We start from the raw sequence: 20,499 nt of genomic DNA, 5'->3' as shown, positions 1-20,499 counted from the left end.
TGGCTCACAACCACCCATAACAAGATCTGACACCCTCTTCTGGAGTGTCTGAAGACAGCTACAGTGTACTTACATATAATAAATAAATCAATCTTTAAAAAAAAAAAAAGAAAAAGAAAAAGAACAGAGCTGCGGTAGAGGATAGTTTTACATTACACTATGTCCTCAGTACAGATGCCTGAGGTATTATCATTTTTGACAGCTCAATCTTATCCATAGCACAGAACGAAACCACAGAGCCATTGTTTACAAAGACCTTTCGGGCTTACAGATGTCAGCAGACATAACAATCCACTAAAATGAGTAGCTGACTTGACACCAAAGAGTACTGCTGAAATAAATGGAATTTAAGAAGGAATTGCAACGTGTGTATTTGCCAAGGGCTCTCGGAGGGAAGGAGATTCGACTGTGACCTGTCCTGCTTAGGACAGTTGCTCGTGAGCTGAGGTCAGAGAGCTGTGTCCAGTCTCTTTACAAAGCCCCAAGCTGACTTTCTGCCTTCAATTCGCACTTCCCAGAAGATCTTGTAACAGCAAGTTTTTCCCATTAAAAAGTTGTGACTTCTTCCCTGCCGAGTTGCCGTTCCCCCCCCCCCCCGTTTCAAATTCCACTTCATTTCAGTCTGCAAGTGAAATATAACACATTTCCAGCAACATTCTCTCATGTACTCCACCCTGTTACATTTCAGTCATTTTTCTACACCACCCCCATTTTCCTACCAAAATGTTACAGTGTTACAGTGACATGAGCCATCCAACATGGTAGGTGATAAAGCACTTAATGATGTGAATGAGGGGTGTTATAAACTCATATAAGCATACCTAAATTCAGTTGGCCATGCCATCTTTGTTATTTTTTTTTTAACTTGGATAAACAATAAATTTGTGCTTAGTTCCCATGGATTCTTTTGCTTTGAAATTCAGTATAATCTTCTATTCCCCCACTTCCCCCCCAAAATTGCAGTGATGCCCTTCATTGTAAAACAATTAAACCAGGAACCTGAGTACAAAGTGCAGAAACAGAGGGTGTGTTTGTTTTGCTTGGTGGTAAGTTTTAGCTGTAGCACAAGCCATTAACGCTAAATTCCAAGAAATAAATCTCCCTACTGAACCAGGTGTTATTCTATGAGAGGAGAAGAGTGAATCAGAAAGACAAAACAAACAAACAAACAAACGCCCGAAACAAAACATGAGAAGAAAGTGTCCTGCACACATGAGCAGCAGCTTCTACTGAAAAAAATCTCTTTCTCGTCCACATTGCATAATCTGTATTGTCTTCATTGGGCTCATCAGAGCTAACACAGCTCCAGTTTTCCCACACACAGAATTAAAATTAAAGATCGCTTGTACATTTTGATGTCTTCAGCATTTCATGAGTTTATGGTCAACTATGAGTTCAACTCCTCCCCGGCCCCCTCCGTGTTCTTCAAGGGAATTTGCAGGTTTATAAGTGAAATTCTTTCCGGAATCTGCTGGGCTCTGTATGGCCTTCCCCCTGCTCTGTAATTTAATTGTACATCTTAATGGCATTTCCTATTCAAAACTGGATGCGGGAGTCATATTTGAGATATGCAAATTTACAGTAGATGGTTATTTTCAATTCACATATATGAATAGAATCACTTTGCAGATGTGCTAGTTTATTATAAGAAAAAGTGCAACTTCACAGTGATTATTTTTATGTTTGTATCATGCCTATGGTTAGGTCTAAATGATGAGTTTTAAATATTCTGTGGCATGCTTAAGAATTTCATGGTGTAAAAAAAAGATTTTTTTTTTTCGAGACAGGGTTTCTCTGTATAGCCCTGGCTATCCTGGAACTTACTTTGTAGACCAGGCTGGCCTCAAACTGAGAAATCCGCCTGCCTCTGCCTCCCGAGTGCTGGGATTAAAGGCGTGTGCCACCACGCCCGGCTCATGGCGTAAAATTAAGTGATTATTATATAAATAATAAGGCCCCAAAGTAAGCCTCTTTACATGGAATTGCTTAAATGTAAATCTAGTTATGTTTAATTCAGCATTAGTTGGCATGTAAAGTATATGATAACATTATAATATGTAACATGATACATTATAAATAATAACATTTATTGAAAATTTGACTATTTAGTCATTAATATATATATAAACTCATATTTATATTTGACTATACTTTTCTGACAAACATGAATGTGTTCATAAATTACTCCACTAGAATTAGTCCTTTCCAATGTTTTAAATATACTTTTAAGTAACAGTTTTACTCTTTAAAAGTTTTGTGCATCAGACAATATACATTCATCCACCACTACGCTTCCTAGTGCCCACACCCCATTGCACCCCACCTTCACGTCCTCTTTTATTCATTACTATTATTGACAACCCCTTGACTCCAGTTAGTGCTACCTCTGTGTGTGTGTGTGTGTGTGTGTGTGTGTGTGTGTGTGACCACAAACTGGAGCAAAAGCAACTCCCAGCTGCCAGCCACAAGTAAGATGACCCTCCTTCTCCTCGGAGCTATTACTGGTCACTAGCTCTTCAGCTACGGGTGGGGCTCAGGCACCCATCTCCCATCCATGCTAGAAGTATGACTGGCTTGATGTTGCGTAGGTAACCATAACTACAGTGGGTCAGTAAGTACAACAGCATGCCATGTCCAGATAGGAGCGCTCCACAGGCTTCTTTTCACATCCACCAGCTATTACGTGCTCCTGCCCTCTTTGCTGAAGTTTCCTGGTCCATGGATGGCTGACATAGATGATGAAGATATTCATGTAGATGACCCCTGCACAGCAGACCATCAGAATTGCTTATACCCTTCACTGTGACTAGTAGTGAATCTCTCCATTAGCCACAACCCACTGGAAAAAGAAGTTTCTCTGGACAATTGAGAGCAGCCCAGAACTACAGGCAAAAATGTAGATTACTTAGAACTCAGTTTGGCAGCATGTCCATTTAACAGAAATAATGCTAGTCTCCCCAGCTAGGATCTATAATCTCCACAGTCATAGGGGTTTGACTACTTTTATAACAGACACAAGATCCCTCCTGTAGAGTGGACACAATCAGGAAGCACTTTGTTAACCTTTGCAAACACAGCATGCCACTGCCACACCAGTGGGCACAACACTGGGCACATCAGTGGGCCAGTGTTGTAGCGTACAGCACTCAGCACTGGATAAGGCCGCTGATGTCTTTTCTCTCAGCAGCCTTCATAGTACCCGGTAGCACTGGTTAAGTTTTCTGGTTAAGTGTTAGGTTGATTTCTATGTTTCCTGTAGCCAAAGTTAGTGGTGTCTTCAGCAATAGAGTCTTACCATCTAGTTATGGCAGACAAAACAGTGGGTATTGCCTGTATTGTTTTGGGTGCCATAACTCATGGGAAGGTAGCTTATGTGTGACCACTTAGACCTTTATTTTGCAACCCATGCCTTCTGAGTACAGTATTGTTTACCTACGCAGGGTACTTCTGGTCAAAATTCCTTTTATATGTGTGTGTATAATATAATATAATATAATATAATAATATAATATAATATAATATAATATATAGTATATAGTATGTATGTTTATATATGTGTATAAAATATTTCAAACTAGTTTCATAAAACTTCATCATTATCTTTAGTTTTGATTAAATCACCCCTTCTTTCTCCTATGCCCAAAACTTCTATCCCAATGTAGCCCTTTAACCCTGGGTATATTCAGAGAGTACTGTCTCTAATTGAATTGGGGTGTGTGTGGAAGACCATAGGCTTCCATATAGCTTTTGCACATAGCCTTCATTTTAGTCAAGTCTTGCCATAATACTTCATTGTCTTGTTCCCCAACCCCTTCCATGTTTGATCACCCCCCAATACTCTATATTCATTCTGTCCATGTTATACTAACCCCACCCATTAGGTGTCTGCCTTCAGTGGCTGATTCCAGGTTCCTAACTTCCACATGGACTCCAGGTTAAATACACAAAACCAAGTATCCAAAGGGAAGATCTATATACGCAAGAGAATCCCCCATCTTTGTCTTTCTGGGTCTGGTGAGCGCAGTCAGTATTAATTCCACCTATTTCTGTGCAGACTTCATAATTTCTAGGCATTATTCCTGCTTTTCTATTTGTCTCTGTCAAATCACTTTTGGGATGGCACGCGTGTGTGTGTGTGTGTGTGTGTGTGTGTGTGTGTGTGTGTGTGTAGATAGAACCAGAGGGATGTGTAGATAGTACCTAACAGTGTCAGGGTCTTAGGCAGGCTTAGTGTCATAACCGCTGCTGGTAACATTACCAACAACATAGTGCAGTGCTCTCCAAAGGTGACGGACGGTTACCCAGGAGCTACGGTTTCTTCGCTTTGGCTTCTAGGGACTCATTGCTGTACTGTTTCTGTTTCCTCTTTTAGTCATTTAAGCACTTCAGAGTTCAATATGAGATGAAAAGGAAACAGGTGGAGCATATAATACAGCCATTGCAAAGAGACGGCAAACTGACGCTCGACCAAGCCTTGGTCAAGCAGTGCTGGGAGAGAGTGTCATCCCGGGTGAGTTAGCTTCATGTGCATTTGTGTGTCTTCACCAAGCTGTGTGTGCCATCTTTCACGCGGTGTCAGTCCCCAGAATGCTGAGGCTTCTGGCTGAGGCTGGAAAGGGTTAACCACGGAGCACATCTGCCCTCTGGTGAGGCTTCCCTGGGCACTGATGGATTGGATGAGCTTGCTCTGGCCCTTCCTTTCTTGCCTTTCCATCCCAAATGCGACTTCCATAAGCTAGACAGAGCTGGGAGACCTCCTGACTTCTGTCTCCTTCCAGACCTTACCTCCCAGTTATTCAGAACAGCTGACGTTTGCCTTAGAGACTCCCTGGAATATCAACATTCATCATAATTTGTAATCTTATTTTGTGAGCAGCTCAGGATCTTCTTGTGCCAGGAGGCAGGCTCATGTTCTGTCATTGAGGCATCTCTGATTGTCTGGTCATCCCTAAATGTGAAGGAAATGCTGCCTGATCTAGTTAATATTAACATCCTTTATCAGACCTTAACATTAGAAATGTCTAAGCTCTAAACATCTGCTAGCATTAACAGAAATATTTTACTTGAATTTACCATGTTATTTAATGTGACAATGTCACATTACCTACATACTTTATTGAGAAATAAAGATGGTTTCTAAGCTGGAATTTCTATAGACCAGGAAGTGGTACTTGAGAATCTGAGAAAATGAAAGAAATGGAGAAAAAAAATGTTTCTGGACATTTTCTGGACAGGGCTCAACTGGTATAAGTTCTTGCCACACAAGCTTAAAGACCTGAATTCAATCCCTGGGACACCTATGAAAAGCCAGATACAGGAATGGAAATTCAGAATTCTCATGAATAAAAGCACTTATTGCACGAGTCTTGATAACCTACATCCAATTCCTAAGAACCATATAAAAAGTTGAACGTGCACATCTGTAATTCTCATAGAACCAGCATTTTAAAACTTGACCGGAAGAGGGTGGCTTGCATGCAGCCCAGGAATACACCTGTCTTTACCCCCCTTTGAGCTGGGATTGATTATAAGCAGATGCCACCAACCCCAGGCTCTTGTGGGGGTCCTGAGAATCAAATTTGGGTCCTTGTGCTGATGTGGTGAGCACTTGCCTCAGAGCTATGTTCCCAGACTGTCTTTAAGTCTTTTGTAGATTTTTTGTTTGTTTGTTTGTTTGTTTGTTTCTCTGTGTAGCCCTAGCTATCTTGGAACTCACTCTGTAGACCAGGCTGGCCTCGAACTCAGAAATCTGCCTGACTCTGCCTCCCAAGTGCTGGGATTAAAGGCATGTGCCACCACTGCCTGGCTTTTGTAGATATTTTTAAAGTTCATTTAGAGGAAGTTTCGGAATTGTCTTCTATACCAGAGGCATTCTATTCTGTTTCAGCTCTTTGACTGGCATATACAGCTGGATAAGTCTCTCCCTGCACCTCTGGGCACTATAGGTGCTTGGCTATACAGGGCAGAGGTGGCCCTGAGAGAAGAGATCACCATTCAGCAGGTTCACGAGGAAACGGCAAACACAATCCAACGGAAACTTGAGCAACATAAGGTAAAACCATGCTCAGAGACTGTCTGAATGACCTTTCTATTACCCTGGCAAAGCATCATGAATAAGGCGAATTACAAAAGAAAGCATTTAATTTGGTGCTCATTGTTCCAGATGTTTAGCATCCATGCAAGGGAGACTATGGCAACAGGAGACAGGAATGGTGCTGAAGCAGTAGCTGAGAGCTTCCATCTGATCCACAGCAGGAAGGAATGAGGGAGAACTAATGGAGAGGGATGAGCTTTTGAAATTTCAATGTCCAACCAATGTCACACCTCCCCCAATGAGGCCATAATCCTAATTCTTCCCAAACAGTTACACTAGCTAGGGACAAAGTACTCAAATACACGAACCTCTAGGGACCATCCTCATTCAAACCACCACAGCAACTTTTCCAGTATGACAGTCCTGGGGTCTCTGGAGATGTATCCTCACCAGAACCTGCACCGATGTGCTCCTCAAAGCATCCATCCTAGGTGGTTCACACACTTCCTTCTTGGAGGTACTCTAATCTGCATCGTCCTGGCCTCTACCCATCCTGACAATTTCAGTAAATTAATTTCATAAGATATTTCCCAATAACTCTAGGATAGATGTTTTGTACCTGCATCCATCTTTATTCCTGTTGCTATTGGTTCTGTTTTTATAAAAAAAAAAAAAAAGCTTACGGACTGTATGAATTCATATCATTCATATGACCATCGGCTCCATACTTCACATGCATATGCTTTCTCAAAGGATGATAAACAAAAGCTTCCAGTCCTGGTGCTTTGGTTGTGTATGGAGAATAGAGGTTCGAGATACCGTTAAGAACTTCAATGACCTACAAGTCATGTGTGTGGTTAGTGTGTGACTGTTGTCAAATATTTTGTAATGAGACAGGCTTAACTCATTAAACATGCTATTTTTCGATTGACAAACATTAAGGCAATGGTACACCCTTTACCCCTGTTTGTTCTGTTAGCACTTTGGTTTTAGCATATAAATGAAAGCAAACTAATACATAGAGATTTCTATATGTTGTCAAAATATATATTTTCTGCCAAATGCTTGATGTGTTTTAGTTACCTGAAGGTAATACTTTTATCTGCTTAAAAACAAAACAAAACAAAACCAAAAACAAACAAATTCATGGTACGTTGTTTTCATGCCTCTGAGACCTTGGTTTTGGAATTCTGATGCATAAATAAATTCCATGTCATTTGAAGTCAGTAGACACAGTCCAAGGCTAGCCCATCAAGCAGTCTGACATTGCCACATTGCACAGCCAGTCACAAATGTCACCATTACTTGCCTCCATCTACACTTATATCTTCCTGAGATATATTCAGCACCTGTAGCATTTCAAGTTTTTAAATTTTCTGAAGGTTTACTTAATTGATGTGATGATTGTGTATATGTCCAGGTCTTGTTGTCATGTAGCAAAATGAAACAGTTAACACAAGCTTAGTGTATCCATCTCCTTACAAACTTCTTTGAGACTATTTTCTATCACTTTCAACAATTATGAGTATTCATAATTGTTGAAAGTATGTCACAGTGCTGAGATGGGGACACCTGAGCTTATCTGTTCTTTGCCCTTTTAATACAACCTTCCTGTCCCTATCTATTCTCTGTCTCTGGTCCTGGTCACATTTGGTAACCAGCATGCTGCTCTCTCTGTGACTTTAACATTTTAGATTTGATAAATCATTGAGTTATATCATAATGATCTGTCAGATATTCAGATTCAATTTGTCTGAAATATTTTCTATTCTTTCACTTTCAGTCTATGGATTTTTTTAAAAAAATTCTTTGTGTTTGGGGGATTTTAATTACATCATTTCCTGCTTTCCTTTCCTCCATCCAAACCTTCCCATGTATATTTCCCTTGCTCTCTTTCAAATTCATGCCCTCTTTCCTTAGTTTTTATTTGATGTGTGTGTGTGTATGTTCCTAAATACATTAACAGAGCCTGCTCAGTTCTTATAATGCTAATTGTATGTGAATGTTTTCAGAGCTGACCATCTGGCACTGGGTAGCTATTTGGCATGCTCATTCTTAGGGCAGACTACTTCTCTGGATCTCAGCATCCCTTAATGGCCTAGGGTTGAGATCTTGTAAGTTTTTCCTCTTCTGCATTAAGACTGCTTCACCTATTGCATTGCCTATCTGCAGTGCCTCTTGTTGCTGCCCCCGTTCCACTCAGGTTAAGGCAGTCATGTTGGTGGGACTTCATGGATCTTCATGGATATGGCTTCTCTGGCATTTCTAGGAGACAAAATCTCACAGCAAATTTCTGATTCTTTTGGATCCTAAAAAAAAAAAAATCTCTGTGTTCTTCTCTTTTTAATGATTCCTAAACTTAAGATATGGGAGTTGGGTTGTAGCCATATCAGCTAGGACTGGAATCCTCAAGTCTGCATTTTGATTGGCTGTGGCTTTCTCTAGTGGTCTCCATTTGCTGCAAAGAGAGGTTTCCTTAATGAGTTCAGAAAGCTACTCTTATCTGTGGTACAGGATAAATATGTTAGAATGTAGTTAGGAATTATGTTGATTTAGTAAAGTGGTGGTTGTTGGTTCTCTTCTAAGTCCTTTGACTTCACTCGCCCCAGATAGTTGGCTAAATTTCCAGTACCAGGTCAAGTGTCCCTTTTATTCAATGGTGCCTTAACCATTACAGAGTTGTCAGTTACCACCAAGGTGTGTGTGCCACTACTGTACCCTTAAGGTGACCGTGATGTGCTAGTCATTTTTATGGTTCACAGACATCATTCTGGGTAGGGCTGTTGACTCTCTTCCTTGGAAGTTTACATGGTGGCATCTGGTTCCATCAAAACTATTCCTCGGGGAGGAGGTATTCAAGTTAGTTAGATACAGCTCAGGAGCCTCTGGATCCTGTGTCTGAAGTGCATGGTGTCTTCAACACTAGGGACTTATCTTCTACCAGCAAAGAACAACTAGGGCAATACCAGTAGAATGTGATATTTTAGGAGTCTTTTGGATAACTCTGACCAAGGGGCTCAGAAGAGGCCTTCTCATGCCTGGTGCTGGAATCTTTGTTAGATATTCTATGGCTCTTTTGGGAAGCATTGTTAGCCAAAATTCATTCTATGTAGTTCTTTGACAGTGTGGAGAGAGTAAATAGTTGATACTTATTTTTTAATCCATAGATTAAAAATCCAAGTGCCAAGACAGAATCTTTTAAGTGGAGAGTTAAGACTATCTATTTTTAGGACAATCATTGAAAACTATGAGCTAAATTTCTTTCTTTGTCTTGGAGGTTTGCTGACTAATGAGTTAATTACATTTGATTCTTCTATATTGCGACCCTCATCTCTTTTTATTGGTGTATATATACCTCATTTTTCCATGTATTGTTCCCTTAAGTATCTTGTGCAATTTTGATATAGTGGTCACAATTTGCTTTATGAATCATGGAAGATCTTTATTTCTATTTTGATTTTGCAGGATAGTTTTGCTGGCTATAATAGTTTTGTTTGGCAGTTATTTGCTTCAAGGTTTGAACTACCCCAATCCAGGTTCTCCTGGCTTTTAAAACTTCTGCTGAGAGATCTGCTTCATTCTGGCAGATTATAAGCTACTTGGAGTTTTTGTTGCAGTTTTCAAAATTTCATATAAGTTTCATAGTCATATGATTTTATAATAAAACTTAGATTCTTTTTCTGTTTTTTTCTATCCAGGATCTAAAGGCCTTATATGTGCAGATGTTCTTCTCTCCTACCTTCACTCCTAGATAGAGGAAATTTTCTGCTATTGTTTTATTGAATACGTTTTCTATGTGTTTATCTACAGCTTGGTTTTTCTCTTAAATACCACACATTGCAGGCTTGGTCTCTTTGTTGTGTCCCCAATTTTGAATGTTGTCACTGTGATTGCTTATTTTTTTTATTTAATTTAATTTTTCTTTTTTACTTATTCTCTTTATATCTGCTCACTGCCCCCTCCTAGTCACCCCTCTCACAACCCTTCCCCCTCCCCCTCTCCTCTGGATAGGTGGGGGCCCCCTGGGTATCCCCACCCCACCCTAGCACTTCAAGTCTCTGCAAGGCTAGGCACTTCCTCTCCCACTGAGGCCAGATTAGGCAGCTCAACTATTAGAATATATCCCACAAATAGGCAGCAGTGTTTGAGATAGCCCCTGCTCCAATTGTTCAGGACCCACATGAAGGTCAAGCTGATACATGTAAGTGGGAAGGCCTAGGTCCAATCCATATGTGTTCTTTGGTTGGTGATTCAGACTCTGAGAGCCCCAAGGGTCCAGGTTAGTTAACTCTGTTGGTCTTCCTGTGGCGTTCCTATCCCCTTCAGGATCCTCAATCCTTCCTCCTATTCTTTCATAAGAGTCCCCAAGCTCCATCCACTGTTTGGCTGTGGGGGTCTGTATCAGTTTGAGTCAGCTTCTGGGTGGAGCCTTTCAGAGGACATTGTGTGATTGCTTTTTTGTGTTTTTGTTTTGTTTTCTTTTTTTAAAATTTTTTTTGTGTGTTTTTTTTTTCATTGTTACTTGAGTTGATAATTCCTCAACTTTGTCCTCATGACTAATATTCTCTCTCTTTTATCTGGTTTTGTTGTTACTGTTGATGCTCTTCTTACTTGATTAATTGAACTTTTTATGTCTAATTTTTCCTTTTATTTATAAAGAATAGGCGCCCCTTTGTTGAATTTCTTAACCACGATTTTTTAAATTTGGATTGTTTTTGTCATCTTTGTTCAATAGACTTTAGTACTATTTTCCTGACATTGCTGCCATCTTAACATCGTTGGATTCCATTTTTGTAGAGTTATTAACTTTTGAAGGAATCACATTGCTTTGCTCTTTCATATTTATTATGTTTCTACATTGCAATTTATACACATTTATTGTGGAGACTATCTCTATATGAGGGTCTTATCAGTGAGATGCTTCTTCCTGGGGACCCAGTATCCAGTACCACCCAGCAGAAAAAAAAATACCATGACAGCAACATCACCAAACTAAACTAACTATGAAAGTACAATTGAAATCAGGCTTGAAAGCATAGTTCCCCACAAATGTGGGTTTCTGGTTCCACCTCTGGCCCTCCCTTGACCAAGTGGGGGGGGGAAGGAAAATAGCAAAAGAAATATAGTAAAAATAGATTAAAGGTAAACAGTATACCACTATCAACACAAAGTACCAGGTTTTGTGTTCCAGTTTCATGGTATTTTTACAGTAAGAGAAGAAAGAGAGTTATGAATACAAGCATTTACAAAACACGTTGATGAAAATATCAGAGAAGCAAGTTCTGGCAAGATAAGAAAATCTGTCATATAGTTCCAGATGCTATCTAATGACATTCTCAGCTTTTGGGTTGGTGGAAGCTAGTGACATTCAAGTTGATAAAGATGCTTTTTATCTACAAATCACAATGTGTCCTATAAAGAGGTGGCAAAAAAAAAATGATCATTCAGGAAGCTAAAAGAGGGTAGAGGCTAGCCCAAGATAAGGTATAATTAAGTCCTGGACTGCCACACCCTACCGTCTCCACCCTACTGCATTTCTCACCAGCCCATCAGCCTTTGCAGACACAGCTTCTCTCTAGGAGTTTTCATTCATGATAACTCCAGAGAAGAAAATGGTAGCGATAATGGAGGATAAATATGAATGGGGTTAAATATGTATAAAAGCAAAAGTAACAAAAATCTTTGAGACAAAGGGTAAAGGAGAGGGCTCAAGAAAAGCAAGAGGAAAACAAAAAGAATGGGCTACCAACGTAGGACTGCAAATAAACGAAAGTGCAGAAATAAAGGGGACGAAATGATATAAAATGCCTTAAAGAACAAAATGGAAAGAAAGCCGGTTTTTGTTTGTTTTATTTTTTTGTTTGTTTTTGAAGACAGAATTAAAGAAGCTATTTTCCAGTTCCTCTAATATCGCAACCTGCTATGTTTAGGCAGAGGCACTGTGAGTCCTAGCTTGAGCCTATTAGTCTATAATGTTTAGGCTGGATGGGCATGTAGCCCGACAAGGGTCAGTTGACACACACACACACACACACACACACACAACACACACACACACACACACACCCCTCAGCTGTATTTTCTTTAGAGGCTTTATTTCTTTGTGTGCCGGGAACTGCTGTTGGCTCAAATGACCTTCGTGGCCCGTGTTCATTCCACTCATTCCACATTCCAGAGTGTCCAGAGGTTAAACACGTAAAGGCAAACATTCAAGCGTTAACAGGGCATAGGTCTGCAATGAGACGTGTGTAGTATTTTGTCTATGGGTTTTAGGACTTTGAGATATGCCCTGCAACTACCTACTAGGAAAATCAAGCAATTATTTTGAACACAGTCCTGCTAAGCACTAAATAAACCTTGCCAGCCAGTGGGGCAGGCCTAGGCATGACCTTCTGCCTGCTTGAAGCTCCCAGTCTTCACAGCAGGCAGGGAACAGAGCAGACAACACCCTGACCACAGACCACACTCCATCCCAAGCTCCCTGGAACCCACGCCTCTCCCTCACTCCATGCTCACCTGCATTCCTCTCCAGGAAAGCCCATTTTGGCATCGCCTACCCAGTCATTGTAACAGGATGTTCCCCTAACCTCCCTCAGTTATGGTTGTTCCTTGTTTTCAGATCTGAAAGGGTAATTCGGTTTCATCATGTCTCCAGAGTGCCAACATGGCTTCCCCTGACCCCCATCCCCATGCTGGCCTATGCGCAGGTGCACTCACACAACAAACCCCACAGTGACTTTAAGGCTTGAGCTGACAGAGGGTTTCTTCTGCATCTAGGACTGGCAATTCTGCCTGGCCTACATCGTGGCTGGGGCTTTGTAGGCTACCCCAGCCTGCAAAGCTGGGGGTGGAGGTGCGCAGCCTGCAAAGCTGGGGGTGGAGGTGCACAGCCTGCAAAGCTGGGGGTGGAGGTGAGGGCTGCTTCCTTTGCTGTCTTCCTGTTCCTTTCTGCTTTTTGCTGTCCCATCAAGCCCTTTCTTGATCCCTATTGTTCTTTCTCAACTTTACTGTTTGGAATATCATGTTGTCCTTACTCTTCTCTTTCAGGGATTTCCCACAAGTTTCTCTCCATCTCATCTTGGAATTCCTATTTTCAATATTTTTTTTTCCAGCAAACTCCTTACTATTTTCCAAAAATGGCTGCACTAATTTATATCAGTGTCAACATATAGACATCCCCCTTTCCCTCGCCAGCACTTATTATGTTTCATGATAATAACACCATAAGTAGTCTCTCTCATGGTAGTTTGGAGTTAGATTTCTGTTATATCAATTGCTATGTTGAGTCTCTTTTTCAGCCATCTATGGCCTATTTCTTGTCTTCTGTGGTAAATGTTCAAGTCCTATTTTTAATAGTGGTACTGTTTTCTACATTTTTTTTTTAAAGATTGAGTTCCTTGGTTCTTTTTTATATTAGCCCCTTGTTATGAGTGATCTTGATCATCAACTTGAGTGGTTTGAGAAATACCTAGGATATTAGTAAAACATACCTTGGGTGTGGTGTGTGAAAGTAAGTCCATAAAGTATTAACTAAGGGAGAAGACACTCCCTGACTGTGTCAGCTCCTGTCCCTGTAAGCTTGCAAGCCCAAGTAGAAGAGAAAACAAAACAAAACATATTCTCCTACCTTTCCATCAACCCTTGCTAACTGGCATGCTATGAGCTACCTTCCACCATAAGAGATGGGAGCCCCCTGAAACGACAAGCTAAAGAAACCTTTTCTCCTTAGTTAGTTTCTATCAGATAGTTTGTCACAGAGACACACGGTCTACTAATCCCCCTTAACTCTGTAAGTGACTTCTCTCTGATACTCCCTTCACTCTGTGGGCTACTTGCCTTTTCTGTGGGTGACATTTAGCTTGACACAATCCCATTACCTCTTTTTGCATTTGTAGTCTCTGCCTTTGGGGTCCTAAGTAATCTCTGCCTAATGGCACAAGCCTTCCTCCTTCCTTCCTTCCTTCCTTCCTTCCTTCCTTCCTTCCTTCCTTCCTTCCTTCCTTCCTTTTTTTCTTTCTCTTTGTTTTATTTGGTATGTTTGATTGGTTGGTTTTGGTCACTTTTGCCAAAAATCAATTGACCATAGATATGTGGGTTTGTTGCTGGGCTCCCTGTCCTACTTCATGAGTGACCATGCTCAGACGACTTTTGATGTGCTAATCATCTCTTTCCAACTCTCTTCCCCACCACCATCCATGTGCACAAACAAACAAGCAGAATTTCCTGTCATCTGCTTTCTCAAATGGCATTGTAACTTCCTGTTATCTGCTTTCTCGAATAATGACATTGTAACTCGAGGTCTGCTCAATCTGCGTGAATATGCACATGAGGTCTGGACCTTCCTGTTCTCTGTAGTTGTGGGGCCTGGCTGGGAAGGAGCAAGGGTTCAAGCCGTAGATGAGTTCAAGGCACATCACACATTCAAATTCAGAAGCATTAGGCCCATTGCATGATGAGATCCAAAGTACCTACAAACGGGAAAAAAAGTTCTAAACACAAGTACTACTGCCTTCACAAATTGGTAGGTATGTTCTATAGTAACTTCATGTAAAATATGGGACAAATGAAAGCACTTGAACTTCATGTGACTGTCTGACACAAAAGAAGTTACCTTAGCATTTGCAATGTGATGTCGAATGTGCGTGAGTTACGGGCATGTGAGTTAATTGGGGAAGTGTTCATGAAAGGTCTCTGCCATGGTAGCTTTCCAGGGGAAGCCGAAGCAGATTGTAGACAAGGTGGTGCCTCCAAGTGAGAGGTATGACACACACCCAAGTGACTGTTGTTTATGTACTGAAAATAGATTTAAGTGTTGTAGAATAGATCAAACGCAAGTGTGCCTTTTGCTAGAGTATTATAGGAGGTTTAGCAGAAGGTATTAATCACCTCACAGGGTGAGTATTCGGTTGGATGATTCACAGGCTTCTCTCTGTGTGGGTCAGTGACTACATAAGCCATTTGGTTGGGAGGAAGATAGAGAAAAACAGAGAGATGGAAAGATAGAGACTGAGAGACAGACACAAAGGGAGCCACACAGAGACAGAGAGAGTTCACATGTGCCTGTTCCAGACACTCAACTATCTACCTGCATGTGATAACCAAGACATAATACCCAGAAAGGATGGGAAGAGTGAAATGTATAGTAGTGACTGATAGAGAATATGAAGATCTAAAAATATAAGGGGGAAACAGTGAGAAAACTGAAGCACTCAATAATAGGACAACAGAAAACAAACTAAAGCAGGCACGTAGTTGCCAAGGCCAAGTTCAGGGTGAATCACACAATGATCTGCTTAGTGGGCCAGACATTTCATTAGACATTGTTCCAGGTGTTTAGAATACATAGTCATAAAGTTGTGTACTTACAGTCATGAAAGTTATTCAAAATATATGTATTAGGTACTTAACAATAAGCTAAGCTGCAAAGACAGGAAATATGGATCATTGTTAAATTAAAAATTCTAGGTTTACTTGGTAGCACAAAATCAGTCCCTCAAAGTGAGGTGAGTAGCCTTGGCTGGCATACCAGACTTACATGAGATTCAGTAATCTGAGAACACCAGGTGGATTCTGCATACATGCAGGGATGTTTGAAAATATTATTTTCCCTTTCCAGTATAAAAAGCAATTCTGATTTCAGAAAAATTACAGTTAATAAACCTAGAATGTTTGTTTTTTGAACTCACCAGATATGAAAAAACCATTTTCTTTATTTACTACATAGTCATTGTTTACAAGTTAGAGTTAGATATTCTGAAAAAAAAAATGTGTACTGCAGATAATTCACCTTATAAGAAGAAATTTTTAATTAAATATTTAACATAAAGTTTTATCCTTACAAACAGTTCTGTGGAGCTTTCTTTTTTAGTCGAGGTTTCAGAGATTATTTTGTTTAATGTCTACAGATGTTTAGAGTAGCATAGCCATAAAGCAGTATAATTGTAATTATGAGATCAGTTTTAATTATTCAGGATATATATGTTAGGTACTTAACAATAAACTGAGCTGCAAAGACAGGTAATTTGTTTGTGTGCATGTGTCTGTCTATCTGAATGTGTGGATGGTGCCTGTGAAGACAAGAAGAGGGCAGTGAAACCCTGGGATCCACCTTTTTTTCTTTTTTTTTTTTAAGTTAACGTGTTAAGTTAAGCTAATGTGTATATCAGATTATATTCACTATACAAAACATGCACAAAGTATAGCTGTTGTCCTTTCTATTCAACTTAATGCTTCGTTATCTAGAAAGAGAGAATATCCCTTCTTGGTGATTATGGCAGATTTATCCATGGTTCAGTCTAAGCAGTTAATTTTACTGAACATTTAATCGAAGAATATGACACGGCTATTATCATCCTCTTTTGTAGATGGGTGTACTACAGGCAGGGAGAAAGTAAGTGCCTCATTTATAGCAACATAATCGTCTTAAGTTCCAAGCTTAAAATGTACCCACAAAGTTGTTGCACATAGCAGGAGTCATATTGTGTTGGACAAGGCAAGGCTTTCAAGTCTTAAGGAACCATAAAAATGGTTTTCAGTCTCCACCACTTCCTGAGCCTCCTTGTACTGTCAACGCAACCCAAGAAATTTTCTCTCCTTGTTGAGTGTTTCATTTCCTGATGATGATGTCTGGCATGGGGATCAGAGAGTTCAGCAACCCACAGACAATCCTCATTGCTGTGGCCTTGCAATCCCTTCACCTTCTCTTCTGTGGTGATCCTGTGCCATGTCCCATCCTCACCACCCTCTCTTTCTTCCTCTCCTATCATCATCATCCATCATCAGTAAAACCAACCACAACCGTTTTGTCAAGCATCCTACTCTCCAATCAAGCGAGGTTTCTCCATCCATTTGAACCTCCATGACTCTGATGCTATTTCCCTTCAGCTTCATTTCATCCTTTCCCTTCGTGTTTCCCTTCGTGTTCATAAAACTCACCTACTGAACACATACTCAATTCCAGTGTCCACATCTCTCTTTTTATTAGTAGCCTGGTGAAAAATATAAAACCCGATTAAAAACCATTTCTGCATAGGCTGTGTTCCCCCCCCCCCCAGGCAACTGATAGGCTGGAGAACCTACATGCTTGGATAGTGACTAACCCAACGGGGCTCCAAGCATAAGGCATTCCCAACCCCAAGCCCTCTCCTTTTCTGGGACATCTATTTCATACCTTGTCTCCTCAGCTTTCCACGCCTCCTCCCTGTCCTCACTCCTAGCTGACGACACTGCTTCCTCTTTCTCCAAGAAAAATAGAAGCAATCAGAAAAGAATATCCGCAAGCTCCCACAAATACATCAACCCACATACTTGCATCTGTGCCCAAATACTCGATCCTCTCTTCTGTCGCGGTGGATAAACCATCTGTGCTCCCAACCAAGGCCAACCACTCCTGTGAGCCGTAGATACTATCCTACCCTTCCTCTCAAAGAGTTGCAGATACACTTCTTTTGTTCCATTGTCCTGTACATCCCCTTTCCACTGGATACCCTCCTATCACAAACATGTGTGCATGTGAGGCACACACACTTGCACATGCACAGGCATACGTGTGCGCACGCACACAAACACACATGCCTACATTATCAAAGCCATTCTATTCACCCGGATTACCTTCCCAGCTACTGTCCAAATACCCTTCTTCCATTAATACAAACACGTTGATAAGAATTATCCAGGCTCCTTCTTGATTTCTAAGTTCTCTCTGGAAACTATTGTAATGGTTCACCATTACCATCATCTGTCCCAGGCCAGGTTGAAAAAAGTTGGCCTTCTCATCTATTGACTAGATACTAGCCCTGCTCATTCCTCATCCATCAGACACTTTTTGCAAAGAGCTCCTGTGTCCACAAAACTCTTTGTTCATTCAGTTTTCTGCTTTGTTCATTCTGTTTTCTGCTTTTCTCCCTACACTTCTAGCTATTTCTCTGTAGCCTTTCTTGGATTTCAACAAAACTTTATTGCATTGTGCCAAGTAATGTTCAGAGCATTGGTGATATGTCCATATGCATAAAGACAGACACAGCTTTCTGGTGTTCATTATATGACTTGTCTTGAGAGGATAAAGTACTTATATCCATAATTTTTGACTACTTTATTGCGTTCTTTTTCCACCACTCTTCTTCATCCCAACCCCTTCCAACCCCCAACACAGGGTAGGCAAGTTTAGAGGACAAAGTGGGTGTCAATCTCGTTAGGCCACTTCCTGCTCATTAGGGGCATTGAGTTCCTTGGGGCAAGTCCAATCTTTGTCATGAGGATATCCAACTTCTTCCTCTCTCCAAACTTCTCGTTGCTCACAACCACTGGATACATCACAGTAAAGGGAGTTGGGAGCAGCAGGGACAGCAGCAGCTTCTCCAGGCTCTGGCATTTGTATAGCCTCACAAGAGTCCCCAGAATTCCAAATGTAAACTATCTTCAGCTGGCAGAATCACGCTCCTGCCAGAGCACAAGACAAATCATATTCAGCTGCTATGGACAATCTGAAGCATCCCCATAGCCCATACAGGGAGTTAAAACAAAAACATACTCACATAACTTGGTTGTTTTTTTTTTTTTAAAGAAACCTCAGTACTCACTACAAGTAGAAAATAAAACTGGGGGGGGGGGGCACAAACAGGACAGGGGATGTTGATGTTTTACCTTTAAATAAGAAGTCAGTGAAAACTTACTGTAATGATGCCCCCAAAGATGCAAATATATTCCCCTGTGAGGTCTTTGCCCTGGCAAAGTTCCATAAGGAACTTTCTCTCCCAGGTGATTGTCCCGACCCGCAGGACACGTTAATTTATGGTCCTCGAGGGGGATCCCAAACCTATATTGAAATGGGAATAAAGAGACAGAGACCATGCATGCTTGTTATAGTCTCATTTACTAAGGGAAAATGCTCAGTTTTTATACAATACAGCGAGGGGTTAGGGAGTGACCAAAAGAAGGTTCTGTGAAGGCCAAATGGGGAGACTAATTGGGAGTTTGAAACTTTTTGTAATTTATCTCAGTTCCTTGGTGTCACTGCTCCGGAACATCGGGCAGCTTATCTCAAAATTCAGTTTCAGTTAACAGCCCAAGGTGACAGCTCCTGGCAGCTCCAGAATGTAGGAAGACTCCCTCAGTCCTTGATGTTTGCTTAGGGCCAAAATCCTGCTGGTTCCCACAAAACGGCCCTGCAGAGAGAGGAGGCAACTGGCTCCAAACAAAGAACTATATGGCTCTCAGCTGCATGCTGTAAAAATGCCTGGGCTGTGAGATGCCTGAGATGTAAGATGCCTGGGTTTTCTCAACCTGGTCTCCAACAGGTGATAGTCCTGTTTCCCTTCTCCTCTTTCTCTGGGCCTTCACTAGATCTCCCTTCTCCACAATGTGGGGTCCCATTTGGTCCTGTTGAGCCATCTCGGTAACTGAAGGAGGAGTGTTGATAATTCCCACAGTAATGTAGGTTTATCTGTTCCTGCGCTGCTTTATCAGTTCTTAGATATTTTGAAATTTACTATGTATGTTCAATCTCTGGATTAACAGGTCTTCTACGAATATGGGACTCTGATAGTAAATTCCTACTAGGACTATTTACGGTACTGAAAGAAGTTTTCAGTTAGTGTCTCCTGATGTATTTTACCCTCTACAAATTCCAGCCTCTCTATTTCTCTAATGTGCCTCTTATAAAATACTTCCCGTTTTCATTTTGTTTTCATCCACATACATGTATGCTGTTTGATCTTTCATTTTAACTGAATTTTGTTTGCCCCTCTGATCTAGGCAATCTCAGTCCTTTGTCTAATAAAGTTATGCACTTTATATTTGTAGCATATTCTGTATCTGATGTTTAAAAATCATTTAACTATTTTCTTTTTGCCCTCTTTGCTACCTACTTTTTTTTTTGCTATTTATAAATCAACAGAGGATTTTTAATTGGCTTTTTATTTCCTAACACATCCCACTCTCCCTCTCTTCCTCTCTCTCCCCCTCCATCCCTCTCCCCCTCCCTCCTTTCTATTCTTTTAGCTTTCTTGAGACAAAGAAGCTCAGGTTCAAACTCACAGAAACCCCAGGTCCTGGCCTGGATGGTAGCCCCCACTGCCCCCAGTGTAGTTTGTCCCACTTCCTCTGTAGTTCTTCCTCTAGTAACTTGAAATTATCAACTACAGGTATGCTGTGATCATCCTTGAAGCTCAACCACAGATATTTAACAATATTGGAAATCAGTGCTTTAACCAATGTCTCATCACTGTAAGAAACATGGCTCCTTCTTATTTGCACGCTGTTGTTCATTATTGAATGCCTGGCATTATCTCAGCTCCATATTTCACTGGTTGTTCACTCTTGATGGCTAGCCCCTTACATTGGTGACTTTTATTTCTCCCTTCCCCCTAGAGTATTTGTTACAAGCTGGTCTTGGCCCTCTTACAGGATCAAGGAGAACTGTCCCGCGCTACCTTCCCGCCAGCAAGAAATGACGCGGCACACAAACA

The 20,499-nt window shown here is 40.9% G+C and overlaps 1 protein-coding gene across 8 annotated transcripts in view; it reads left to right on the top strand.

Annotated features, from left to right (window-relative positions):
• Positions 1–20,499, top strand: part of Syne1 (spectrin repeat containing nuclear envelope protein 1) — a 493,437-nt gene that overhangs the window by 135,874 nt on the left and 337,064 nt on the right. For 7 of the 8 annotated variants that reach the window (XM_029532801.1, XM_029532799.1, XM_029532800.1 and 4 more), the window contains exons 1-2: positions 4,377–4,510; positions 5,888–6,052. In XM_029532801.1, coding sequence (XP_029388661.1) covers positions 4,403–4,510; positions 5,888–6,052 — 273 coding nt within the window. In that variant the 5' untranslated portion in view covers positions 4,377–4,402. Of the gene's footprint in view, positions 1–431; positions 479–4,372; positions 4,511–5,887; positions 6,053–20,499 lie in introns of those variants that run through there. The other variant, XM_029532807.1, reaches the window with a different exon arrangement.

Source organism: Mus pahari, chromosome 21, assembly GCF_900095145.1.
Source record: "Mus pahari chromosome 21, PAHARI_EIJ_v1.1, whole genome shotgun sequence".
Taxonomy (NCBI): Eukaryota; Metazoa; Chordata; class Mammalia; order Rodentia; family Muridae; genus Mus; species Mus pahari.
Note: the sequence above shows the minus strand (reverse complement) of the source record. Positions and strands in the feature narration are given on the sequence as shown.